General features: G+C 48.7%; 1 protein-coding gene across 1 annotated transcript in view; it reads left to right on the forward strand.

The window, feature by feature from the left end:
* The window catches only part of STARD7 (StAR related lipid transfer domain containing 7), a 32,533-nt gene extending 22,274 nt beyond the window's left edge, over positions 1–10,259 (forward strand). The window contains exon 8 of the mRNA XM_077262920.1: positions 6,833–10,259. Within this exon, the coding sequence (XP_077119035.1) occupies positions 6,833–7,008 (176 nt within the window). The 3' untranslated portion in view covers positions 7,009–10,259. The remainder of the gene's footprint in view (positions 1–6,832) is intronic.
* The last annotated feature ends 3,399 nt before the right edge of the window (positions 10,260–13,658 follow it).

The raw sequence follows: 13,658 nt of genomic DNA on the forward strand, positions 1-13,658 counted from the left end.
ATCACCAACTCCGAGTCAGTCCCTGACCTTCCTGGGAATGTTATTCAACACTTCCAGGGGTCTAGTGCTCCTTCCCAAGGACAAGGCACTGGCCCTCCGACTAGCAGATGAAGAAAAGAGGGTCTCTTGTGAGACTCCCGGCATGGCTCCTTCCTCAGCCCCCTATTATGGGGTGCCCAGTTGAAGTTGAGATGGCTATTCCCCATGCTGCTCCTTCCCCAGTCCCTCGGGTGCTGGTTCGAAGTCGAGACTCCCTTCCCCAATTCCTTTTGGTTTCTGGGTTGAGGTCGAGGCGAGGATAAAGGCCCCTGAAGGTGACAATAGCACCTTCCCTTTCACTCTCTGGGGGTATAGGTTGAGACACCTCAGGTAGGGCCTGTACAGGCAGCATCCTACACCTCCAAGCAATAGGCCAGCACACTGCGCCTGCATCCAGGGACCCCGGCTCAGCTGTGGGCTCCTGTTGGGCAAGTGGTCCTCAGCGGAAGCGTCCATGCCCATCAACATCCTGAAAATTCGTGCCATCCTTCTGGCATTGAGGGCTTTCCATCACTTACTGGCAGCCTCTTACATCAGGATACAGTCGGACAATACCACGACTGTGGCATATGTGACTCATCAAGGGGGGACCCGCAGTACCCAAGCGACGCGGGAAGTGTCATATGTCCTCCGCTGGGCGGAGGACACAGGGTCGGTCCTTCGGCGGTCCACGTTCGGGTGTGGACAACTGGGAAGCAGACTTCCTCAGCCGACAAGGAATAGACTCGGGAGCGTGGTCTCTCCATCCCGAAATTTTTCATCAGATCTGTCTCCGCTGGGGGACCCCGGATGTGGACCTAATGGCATCCCATTTCAATGCCAAGGTCTCCAACTTCATTGCCTGAACTCACGATCCGCGGTCGCTCGGAGCAGTCGCTCTGGTTCAGGACTGGACTCAGTTCCAGCTTCTGTATATTTTTTCCACCTCTCCCCCTGATATCCAGAGGGTGAGGAAGATCAAACAAGAGGGAGTTTCAACTATCCTCATTGCACCGGACTGGCCCAGACGCACATGGTACGCCGACATCGTACAACTCACAGCAGACGCCCCCTGGCGTCTCCCCGACCGCCACGATCTTCTATCACAAGAGCCGTTCTACCACCAGAACTCAAGGGCTCTCAACTTGATGGCGTGGCCCTTGAGACCTGGGTTCTAACCCAGGCAGGGTTCTCGACAGAGGTCGTTGCAACCATGATCAGAACACGGAAATCAGCCTCTGCCAAGATGTATTACCGTACCTGGAAAGTTTTCTTTACCTGGTGCAAATCTCGTGGCTAGGTTCCACTCCCTTATTCCCTACCCAAAGCTCTTGGTTTTCTCCAAGCGGGTCTGGAGGCCAGTATGTCATTGGGCTCGCCTAAAGCCAGGTGTTAGCCCTCTCAGTGCTTTTTCCAAAAGCGCATTGCTACCAAGCCGCAAGTAAGGCCTTTTCCTTCAGGGGGTTCCCCGATTGGTTCCCCCCTACAGACGACCACTAGAAACGTGGGACCTCATCCTGGTCCTGACAGCATTGCAGGAACCACCCTTCGAACCCCTTAAGGAGGTCCCGCTCCGCCTTCTTTCCCAGAAGGTGGTTTTTTTCCTGGTGGCACTCACCTCGCTACGCAAGGTGTCTGAACCGACAGCACTCTCATGCAGACGGCCTTTCCTGGCTTGTCACCAGGCCAAGGTAGTTCTTCGTACGGTCCCATCCTTCCTTCCGAAGGTTGTGTCAGACTTCCACCTCCATGAGGAAATTTCACTACCATCCCTTTGTCCAGTTCCGGTTCATAGAGTGGAGAAGGTTCTGCATACGCTTGACCTTGTCAGGCCTTTGCGTATATACGTGTCTAGGACTGCGTCCTTCCGGAGGTCTGATTCTCCTTTCTTCCTTCTGGAAGGCGGCCACAAGGGTAGGCCAGCTTCCAAAAGCTACTCTTGCCAGGTGGATCAAATCCACCATACAAGAGGCGTACCGCCTTAAGAATCCTCCTCTTCCAGCCGGTATTACGGCACACTCTACACGGGCGGTAGAGGCCTCCTGGGCCATTCGGCACCAGGCTTCGGCACAACAAGTGTGTAAGGCGGCCACTTGGACTAGCTTACACACATTTACTAAACACTACAGGGTTCATACCCAGTCCTCAGCGAGCCTGGGTAGATGTGTCCTGCAGGCGGCGGTGCCCTATGTGTACGGGCCTGTCTGCACAATATTCGTCCATTGCTTCCCACCCAGGGACTGCTTTAGGACGTCCCATGGTCCTGTGTCCCCCAATGAGGCGACAGAGTAAAGGAGATTTTTGTGTACTCACCGTAAAATCTCTTTCTCTTAGCCTCTAATTGGGGGACACAGCTCCCACCCTGTTGCCCTTTCCGGGCTGTTGTAACTGTTGAGTTCTCATATTGTTTCTTGAGCTCGTACATAGTTGCCTTCTTACAGGCATAATTATGTTATTCATGTTACGTTCCTCCTACTGCTTTGGCACAAAACTGGAGAAGGCTGATGCCGTCCAGGGGTGTATACTGCACAGGAGGAGCCACAGTTAATCTTTAATCAGATTATGCATAGTGTCGCCTCCTAGTGGACAGCAGCATAACACCCATGGTGTTACAGTAGAAACACCCCACAAGTGACCCCATTTTGGAAACTAGACCCCCGAAGGAACTTATCTAGATGTGTGGTGAGCACTTTCAACCCCCAAGTGCTTCACAGAAGTTTATAAGTTCCTTCGGGGGTCTAGTTTCCAAAATGGGGTCACTTGTGGGGTGTTTCTACTGTTTAGGCACATCAGGGGCTCTGCAAATGCAATGTGACGCTCGCAGACCATTCCATCAAAGTCTGCATTTCAAATGTCACTACTTCCCTTCCGAGCCCTGACGTGTGCCCAAACAGTGGTTTACCCCCACATATGGGGTATCAGCGTACTCACAACAAACTGGGCAACAAATATTGGGGTCCAAATTCTCCTGTTACCCTTGTGAAAATAAAAAATTGCTTGCTAAAACATCTTTTTTGAGGAAAGAAAAATGATTTTTTATTTTCACGGCTCTGCGTTGTAAACTTCTGTGAAGCACTTGGGGGTTCAAAGTGCTCACCACACATCTAGATAACGCAGAGCCGTGAAAATAAAAAATAATTGTTCTTTCCTCAAAAATTATGTTTTAGCAAGTAATTTTTTATTTTTGCAAGGGTAACAGGAGAAATTGGACCCCAACAGTTGTTGCCCAGTTTGTCCTGAGTACGCTGGTACCCCAAATGTGGGGGTAAACCACTGTTTGGGCGCACGTCGGGGCTTGGAAGGGCGGGAGCACCATTTGACTTTTTGAACGCAAGATTGGCTGGAATCAATGGTGGCGCCATGTTGCGTTTGGAGACCCCTGATGTGCCTAAACAGTGGAAACCCCTCAATTCTAACTTCAACACTAACCCCAACACACCCCTAATCCTAATCCCAACTGTAGCCATAACCCTAATCACAACCCTAACCCCAACATACCCCTAACCACAACCCTAACCGCAACACACCCGTAACCCTAATTCCAACCCTAATCCTAACCCTAATCCCAACCGTAACCCTAATCCCAACCCTAACCACAACTGTAACCCCAACACACCCCTAACCCTATCCGTTACCCTAACCACAAGCCTAATCTTAACCCAATTTCAAACCCTAGCCCTAATTCCAACCCTAACTCTAATTCCAACCCTAACCCTAAGGCTATGTGCCCACGTTGCGGTTTCGTGTGAGATTTTTCCGCACGATTTTTGAAAAATCTGCAGGTAAAAGGCACTGCGTTTTACCTGCGGATTTACAGCAGATTTCCAGTGTTTTTTTGTGCGGATTTCACCTGCGGATTCCTATTGAGGAACAGGTGTAAAACGCTGCGGAATCCGCACAAAGAATTGACATGCTGCGGAAAATACAATGCAGCGTTTCTGCACGGAATTTTCCGCACCATGGGCACAGCGGATTTGGTTTTCCTTAGGTGTACATGGTACTGTAAACCTGATGGAAAACTGCTTCGAATTCGCAGCGGCCAATCCGCTGCGGATCCGCGGCCAATCCGCTGCGGATCCGCGGCCAATCCGCTGCTGATCCGCTGCCAATCCGCTGCGGATCCACGGCCAATGCACTGCGGAGCCGCTGCCAATCCGCTGCGGATCCGCGGCCGATCCGCTGCAGACCCGCGGCCGATCCGCTGCGGATCCGCGGCCGATGCGCTGCGGATCCGCGGCCGATCCGCGGCCGATGCGCTGCGGATCCGCGGCCGATACGCTCTGTGTGCACATGCCATAACCCTACCCCTAACCCTACCCGTAACCCTACCCCTAACCCTACCCCTAGTTCTAACCCTAGTTCTAACCCTAACCCTAGTGGAAAAAGAAAAAAATATATTTTCTTTATTTTATTATTGTCCCTACCTATGGGGGTGATAAAGGGGGGGGGGGGGGGGGGTTTATTTTTTTATTTTGATCGCTGTGATAGAACCTACCACAGCGATCAAAATGTACTTGTAATGAATCTGCCGGCCGGCAGATTCGGCGGGCGCACTGAGCATGCGCCCGCCATTTTGGAAGATGGCGGCGCCCAGCGAGGAGACGGACCGACACCGGGAGCCTCGGTAAGTATAAGGGGGGGGGAGATCGGGGCACGGGGGGGGGCGTCGGAGCACCGAGGGGTGACATAGGAGCAGGGGGGGAGTGGGCAGGAGGACGGGGGAGCGGAGCACAAGACGGAGGGGACCGGACCCCATAACGGAGCACTGGGGGGGCGATCGGTGGGGTGGGGGGGGTCACTTCAGGTTTTCCAGCCATGGCCGATGGTATTGCAGCATCGGCCATGGCTGGATTGTAATATTTCACCAGTTTTTTAGGTGAAATATTACAAATCGCTCTGATTGGCAGTTTCACTTTCAACAGCCAATCAGAGCGATCGTAGCCACGGGGGGGGTGAAGCCACCCCCCTTGGGCTGAAGTACCACTCCCCCTCTCCCTGCAGATCGGGTAAAATAGGAGTTAACCCCTTCACCCGATCTGCAGGGACGCGATCATTCCATGACGCCACATAGGCGTCATGGGTCGGGAAGGGGTTAAACATTTTTCTTTTTTTACTTTTGCCATACTTCAGTAGCCTCCATAGGAGGCTAGAAGCTGGCACAACTGGATCAGGTCTGCTACATAGAGGCGAAGCATAGAACGCCTCTATGTAGTAGAATTACAGGCTTGCTATGAGCCGACCACAGGGTGGCGCTCACAGCAAGCCGGCATCAACAACCATAGAGGTCTCAAGGAGACCTCTGGTTGTTATGGCAATCCTATCATGTGACGGGGGTCGGCGATGAGCGCATTTCTGGCCGCGCGGCCGAAAGCGCCGGTTAAATGCCGCTGTCAGCATTTGTCAGCGGCATTTAGCTAGTTAATAGCGGTGGGTGGATCGCGATTCCACTCGCCGCTATTGCACGCACATGTTAGCTGTTCAAAACAGCTGACATGTCCCGGCTTTGGTGTGGGCTCACTGCCGGAGCCCACATCAAACCAGGGGATCTGACCTCGGACGTACTATCCCGTCCGAGGTCAGAAAGGGGTAAAACAATGAAAGTATCCATTATTACTTCATACATATGTACATTAAGCCATGTATAAAGAACAAATAAAACCCACAAAACAATACAAAGAAAAAAAAACTATAAAAACCACAGCAGAAAACCCAGTCCTGCTTATATACAATATACTCTCCACAATGTGATCCACAGTACAAGGGAGAAAACAGGGTAGAATAAGCAGCATTACAATTCCCAATGCTTCAGACTAATAGTTCTGCATAATTATTCATTAATTACCTTTTAGACACTGCGAATCAAAACTAGGGCTGATTGACAAAGCACCCCAATATACATTTTGCCTCTTCGTCATAAATTACTTTTGCGCTGTGTGTCCGGTGGGCGGGTCCCTTAGTGATCTGTGTCCGGTGGGCAGGTCCCTTAGCGCTCTGTGGGCGGGTCCCTTAGCGCTCTGTGTCTGTTGGGTGGGTCCCTTAGCACTCTGTGTCTGGTGGGCGGGTCCCTTAGCGCTGTGTTTGGTGGGTGGGTCCCTTAGCGCTCTGTTGGGCGGGTCCCTTAGCGCTGTCTGTTGGGCGGGTCCCTTAGTTCTCTGTCTGTTGGGCGGATCCCTTAGCGCTCTGGTGGGCGGGTCCCTTAGCGCTCTGTCTGGTGGGCAGGTCCCTTAGCGCTCTGTCTGGTGGGTCCCTTAGCGCTGTGTTTGGTGGGCTGGTCCCTTAGCGCTCTGTCTGGTGGGCGAGTCCCTTAGCGCTCTGTCTGGTGGGCGGGTCCCTTAGCGCTCTGGTGGGCGGGTCCCTTAGCGCTCTGTCTGGTGGGTGGGTCCCTTAGCGCTGTGTTTGGTGGGCGGGTCCCTTAGCGCTCTGTCTGGTGGGCGGGTCCCTTAGCGCTCTGTCTGGTGGGCGGGTCCCTTAGCGCTCTGTCTGGTGGGCGGGTCACTTAGCGCTCTGTCTGGTGGGCGGGTCCCTTAGCGCTCTGTCTGGTGGGCGGGTCCCATAGCACTCTGGTTGGTGGCTCGGTCCCTTAGCGCTCTGTCTGGTGGGCGGGTCCCTTAGCGCTCTGTGTCCGGTGGATGGGTCCTTTAGCGCTGTGTCCGGTGGGTGCCTTAGCGCTCTGTGTCCGGTGGGCGGACCCCTTAGCCCTTGGTGTCCGGTGGGCGGGTCCTTTAGCACACGAGGGGTATACCATCTCTGATATATAAGTAGCATGGTCATCGACTGTATTTAATATGCTTTACCCCTCTGTCTTCTTCTACAGGGATGCCAGATTTTCTAGAGAAGCTACACCTAGCAACACTCCGCGCCAGAAACATGGAGATCAAAGTGAGAGATTACATATCCTCCCGACCTCAGGACTGCGGCACTGAAGCCAGAGCCAGTCCAGAGCGAAAACCTGCAGCAGCACACACCGCCCCGCAGATGGACTATGCATAATGGGCGAGCCTATGCCCTGCCTTACCTCCGCAAGCTAGACTTGGTGACCACAGCTGCTGGCCAATGTGAGGCATCATGCCAGCTAAGCAGCAGCATCTCAACCCGGTATTACTGCCAAGCAAAAATGTAACTATTTAATATCCCTGTGAGGCCATCTGTGCCTTTTTACAACATCTCCAGATGCCCTGCTTGTGCCAGGCACTGCCTCCACCGCCGCAGGATAATGTTATGTGGACAAGTGCAGGGAGCCGTGAATGTGGGCATCGCCAACAGGAATGAAAACTCATTTGTGTCTGCAGTGAAGTGTCTCTTTCAACAATGGTTTCTGATACTTCTCTGTAAGAACATGGTAGCTTTCTACAATATTAATTAGGGATCAGTTGCATGGAAGATAGAAGCATTTTGGCATTCAACAATGATTTTTTTTTCTTTCCTATTTCGGCCTGGGCTGTTTTACTGGATCACAAGAATCGGTGATGGATTTTGTATGTCCATTTTCAGAATTATGGTAAGACTGACTGTCGAGAAGTTTGACTTCTGATTTGGCTTTGTACCCTACAAAAGTGTCTGCTTTCCCATCCCGTGGTCATATGAAGGAATCTCCACAGGATCCGGTCTACACTTCATAGTCGTTCTTCAACTTATTGTTAGGCATAATAATTCACAGGTGGTATCCAGGATCTATGCCAAACACAGAATGTTGGAGGGGTTGTTAGGTGCTGATTATTTCCACATTGCGATGATTGATGTTGCACCCCCCACTTACCTGCAGAGACGAGTACAAACTTGCGGCGTCATCAGCTCTGATTACCTCTTGATGCTGAAGTGAAGCGGCATCGAAAAAAAAAAAAACGTAAGCACTATAGATCAGGGTACCTCTACTCAAATCCTTATGTAACCCACCAGATCCGATGGTGACAAACTCCCATGGCTATTACTTTTGTAATTTGTTTGATACTTCGGCTATTATGACATGACTTGTTAGCGGGTGCTTGAGTTAAAGGGGTTCTCCAAGAATGTGATTAAATTACCCCATCACTTAATTAAAACGGCAGCCCGTCCTAGTCATGTGTCGGGATGGGCTGCTGTCTGAAGACACACTGCTCTCGAGACTTGTCTCAACTGACGGAGCAAAGCTGAGGAGAAGGGCTGTGATAGGAGAAGAAATAAATCTTCTCGGTTGACTGAGCACACAGGATTTTTTTTTCTCCTGCCTCCGTCTTCTGTTGAGAATATTTATTTCTCCTATCACATCCCTTCACTGGCCACTCACAAATGTGTGTGCTTACGATACAGGTCCTAAGTCACTTGAGACAGAGGTCTTGGAGCTGCGTTTCTTCAGACTGTCGCTGGTTCTGACACGTGACTAGGACAAGTTACCGTTTTAATTCCGGTCCAAGGGCCATTTTATTGCATTCTTGGAAACCTTCTTTAAAGATTTATTGCTGTAGGTTACCCAAAGAGCTAAGTTTCTTATTTTTGTGCAAATTCTTAGGAAAATCCCACATAATTTGCTTCTGATTCTTTGTACCAGGTGTGGATTTATATATTGCTTCTATGTCGTGACTGTTCATGTAGCAAAACAGTGCTGGTCTACACGTGTGCATGGATGACCTTTGTTGCCTACAGCAAGTTCGGGCAGAACAAAAAACAGAATGTACTTTTTTTTTTTTTCTGGACTCTTTGTTGAAATGGACACTGAACCCACAGCCTGTCTCGCCTACACTTTCTATGCATTCTATTGCCTATAGCCATTGCGTCCTGGAGTATCTTACTGACAGGGAATCCATAAAGTCTTTGTTACGTATCTCCAGTTCTGCGGACCTTGGTAGTATTACATGTATTCCCGCTCTGCTTACTTCCATATAGAGAGTTTGGCGTAGCCGGAGACATCACGACTGGTGATGGCTGCCATACGGAAAAGGAAGCGTGCACAATACATGCTGATCATGTTCGCAACCCCTTAGGGTTCGTTCCCCGATGGTGGAAGTGAACAGAGCCGTAATACCCTTTGGAATTTAGCTCTGCTAAACTTAGATCACTATTTGGTTTTATGGCCATCTAGGTTTGGTTCATTGGGTGTCTATGTGTTAGACCTGTAACGTCGATGCTGAAATATGACCTATGAAAGTCCTCTGAAACCAGCCAAGGGTGGCAGAAGCACGGTGCTCGCCATAAAGTGATGGCAGTCTTCTTGGGGCGGAGGTCATTTCTAGAAGGGGCACTTGCGTTCAGGTATTACAAACATGACTGAAGGCCATTTTTCATGGTTGAACTTTGGTCATTATTTTATATCTGGTTTTATAAGCCAAAGCCAGGAAGGGAACTCGCACAGGGCATGTAAAATAAGAACCTTTGCACCTTAGCTGGTTTTGGACCCTCTCCTGATACAAAATGCTACGTGCGAAAGTGGCCCAAATCATAGCTGAGGCTGCCATACAAAAGGGCTTTTTTTTCTATGCCTTATCCCCCGCCTGAGCATTTTTATAGACACAGCACTTATGTCTCATGCATCGATGGTGGGAGGCGGGTTACCCCTACACGACGAGAACGGCACCTTCCGACGCTTTATAATAGCCTCGTTTGTAGCAGTGGAGGTGTTGCTCCCTACGGGAGAACCTGCCTAGATGTTAAAATCACTCCAAGACTGAAGAATTTCTCCTGAATCTCTACTGAAACTTGGTACTTTTTACAAGCCAAAGTTTTCAGGAAACAGGGGAGCATCATTTTAATGCAATGAATAAAACATTTTTACTTTAAAGGTGCAATTTGCTTCCCCCAAAAAGCATTTTGCAAGAACATAATAAACAGGCATTTAAAATCACAGCACTTACAATCAGGCTTTTAGCTCTCCGTCTCGTAGTTCAGCATTGTTAAATGTGCATTACCAGATAGGTAAACCAATTACTTCCTACATAGCCAGTAATAAATTGTAAAGGACCAACTTACTGGAAAATGCAATTGTGTGAGCGGATATGGAACGAGTTAAGTATTCTCTGTGGAGTGGTCGGAGCATGGCTATGCTCCCTGGGACTTTTAGTCCCACAGGCTTGCATACATAGAGGGTTAATACGTGGCTTGTTGGGTCTCCTGTGCTGATAATTGTGATCGACATTTGAGTCCTGAATCCTCTTTTAGCGTTTGCACTGCTCCTCTAACCTCGGAGCTCCCAGCGATGTGATGTTACATTTCTTTTTTTTTTTTAACTTAATATGTCTAATAAAAAGTGCAAGTTTGTACTAAAAATTGTTCTTTTTGTTTCATTGCCTGATAAATTCCGAATTTCCTATTCTCCAGAATAGATTTTTTAATAGTTTGCTGAACTTGTGTTGAGTAACATTAACGGTTGCCATTTTGACGAATCATAGAGGGCTGGCAAAAAGGTTAAAAAAAAATAATCAAATATCCGACTCCTCGCTCAACTTTCTGGCCACGCTCACTGCCTGTCGTGCAGTCCTCCCTTCGCACTTCTTTCCATTGTCGCGTGCCGCACCTCTGGCCTCTTGATTCTAGGTCAGGACTTTGGAGGTCAGTGTGGCATGTGGTAAGGTCGTAACATCACAATGTGTGCCACGTTGGATGGCACACGGACGACTAAGGAGTGGACGTCTCTGTTGAAAGAAGGTCTGCGGAAGATCAGACAGTGAGCTGCAGGGGCGGCTGGAAAGGTAAGTGGTGAGGTGAGATTTGTGCTGTTGTTTATAACATCTTTTGTCTAGTGACACCCCAAAATATAAGTAAGGAACAGTCAATTCTCAGAGACAAACTTTATTGCAGGAAACTTTTTCAAGCTCAAAGTCAAGCCCTGTCTACATGCCTAAAGAGGCAAAATGCCCCAAACAAACCTTTTAAAAAGGGTATTTTGCATTTTAGGATCCCTGTTCTTTCTATATGCCAGAATTGTAAGTCAGTCTAATTAAAAAATACGTTAAAGGGGTTTGCCAACTGTAACAGTAAGGCCCCCTTCGCACGTCCATGTGGCGTCATTTTACACACGCACACCCATTATAAGCTGAGGTGCACATGTCTGTGTAAGCCACATGTAGACATGTCCGATTTTTCGCACACCACGAATGACAAAACGTACTGTACATGTGCACCCGGATAACATGAGTGTGACACGTACCAGAATAGAAATTAAATATTTTAATGTGTTAAAGATGTGCAAAGATATAGTTAGAGATGAGGTAGATGGATGATATACATGTCCGTGAGGTTTAGAATTATTGCCTTGCTTGTGTTGCTTACTGTACATGGATTTATCAAATAAATCCGTAGCCCGGGCGTACTAACTAACTGTGGTTAGTTATAACATTGCACATAAAAACTTTGTTGAAGCCAAAGGTTTTATTGTTAAACACAATATTAACCCCTTAACAACTGCGAATACGACTTAACGGTGGCAGTTAAGGGGCCTTATTCCTCCTGCACCTCATGCTCCTTCTTTTTACACAGCCTCCTCTTGCACCTCACGCTCCTGTTTTGTACACAGCATTTTTCTGCAGCACAGCTTTTCTCCTTTATAGTCGCCTCCTCCAGCAGCACCTCACACTCCTCTTCCATATACAATTGGAAACACTTGATCCCGAGAGAAATTGCACTAATTGAGGTACCCCTGAGGTACCTAAACAGTGGAAAACCCCAATTCTAACTCCAACCCTAACAGAGCCATAACCCTAATACCAACCATAACCCTAACAACAACTCTAACCCTAACCCTAGCCCAACCCTAATCCTATCTCTAACCCTAACTCCAACCATAACTATAACGGAAAAAAATACTTTTAATTATTATTTTTACCTATATAAGGAGGTGACAAAGGGGGGTTTGATTTACTCTTTTTTTTTCAATCGCTGTGATAGGGTCTACCACAGTGATCAAAATAAACCAACAGCAAAAATCTCCTACTGTTGTTGGGTGCCCCGGAGGAAGATGCCGGAGGACAGAGCCAGAGGGACCAGGGGATACCGGGGGGGCTCGGGACCCCATTTCTCTCTCCTGTGATGCGCTAGATCATATCAGAGGAGAGAGAAATAAATGGGAAATCTGCCTTTTTTTTTTTTTTTTTGTGGTCGCCGTTAATCGGTGAATAACGGCAATCGCAACACTGGAGACGGTAAAAACCGACCCAAATCATGTTTTCCGTAGTCTCAGCTACCCCCGGAGATTTTCCAATGCTGGGGGGCGCTATAACCTTATTTCTCGGTGCTGTGGAACAAGTACCCTTAACTGCCGCCATTGTCATTCTGTGTAATACCAAGTGTAAGAACACTTCCAGTATTTGAAACACGTTCTGTTCTTCCATTATTTTCTCTGTATCCGCCTTAAATAACTGCATCCACATGTAATGTTTGCATTAACGCTACCTTTTGTTTTTAATATTTTCTAAATAAAGGTTTTCAATTTTTAATGCTTTGGAAGCTGAGACTTAATCCGATGCTTTGCAGAAGGAATCCATCCAAGTTCCTCCACATGAGTGAGCTGAAAACGTTTTTGTTTTTTTCTTGCATAGTAATATCTATACCGAGAACCAGGGCTGAAGTTGTATCCGGAACCTGTGGGAAAGATGACAACCCGTTGTGCCTTATCTACTATATAATTGTCTAAGGGTCACTTCCGTCTGTCCTCCTGTCTGTCTGTCGCGGTTATTCGTTCGCTGATTGGTCTTGCCAGCTGTCTGTCATGGCTGCCGCGACCAATCAGCGATGCGCACAGTCCGGAAAAAAATGGCCGCTCCTTACTCCCCGCACTCACTGCCCGCATGCACGCCTCCGGTCACCGCTCACACAGGGTTAATGCCGGCGGTAAGGGACCGCGTTATGCCGCGGGTAACGCACTCCGTTACCGCCGCTATTAACCCTGTGTGTCCCCAACTTTGTACTATTGACGCTGCCTATGCGGCATCAATAGTACAAAATGTAATGTTAAAAATAATTTTAAAAAAAACCTGCTATACTCACCCTCTGTAGTCCGCTGAGCCGCTCGCGCCGCCCGCCATCTTCCGTTGCAGGTTGCGGTGGCAAAGATCGTATGGCAGAAGGACCGCGACGTCATCACAAGTCCTGCGCGGAAAGGACCTGACGTGACGTCACGGTCATGTGACCGCGACGTCATCACAGGTCCTGCGCTCAGACCAACCCTGGGACCGGAAGCTGTCGTGGACTACAAGCGGCCCTCGGAAAGGTGAGTATATGTTTATTTTTTATTTTTTTACCTGTGACAAACGTGGCTGGGCAATATACTACGTGGCTCTGTGCTGTATACTACTTCGCTGTGCAATATACTACGTGGCTCTGTGCTGTATACTACGTCACTGGGCAATATACTACGTCGCTGGGCAATATACTACGTAATTGGCCAATATACTACGGCGCTGAACAATATACTACGTCGCTGGGCAATATACTATGTCGCTGGGCAATATACTACCTGACTTGGCAATATACTACGTGCCTGGACAATATACTACGTGGCTGGGCAAGATACTACGTGACTGGGCAATATACTACGTGGACATGCATATTCTAGAATACCCGATGCGTTAGAATCGGGCGACCATCTAGTCCTCAATATCTGTCTAGAAATACTGCCATTCACCAAATAAAAATTTGGTTGTTTTTATGAACATCGTGTCTCCTGGATTAATTGT

This window comes from Ranitomeya variabilis, chromosome 5, assembly GCF_051348905.1.
Source record: "Ranitomeya variabilis isolate aRanVar5 chromosome 5, aRanVar5.hap1, whole genome shotgun sequence".
Lineage (NCBI taxonomy): Eukaryota > Metazoa > Chordata > Amphibia > Anura > Dendrobatidae > Ranitomeya > Ranitomeya variabilis.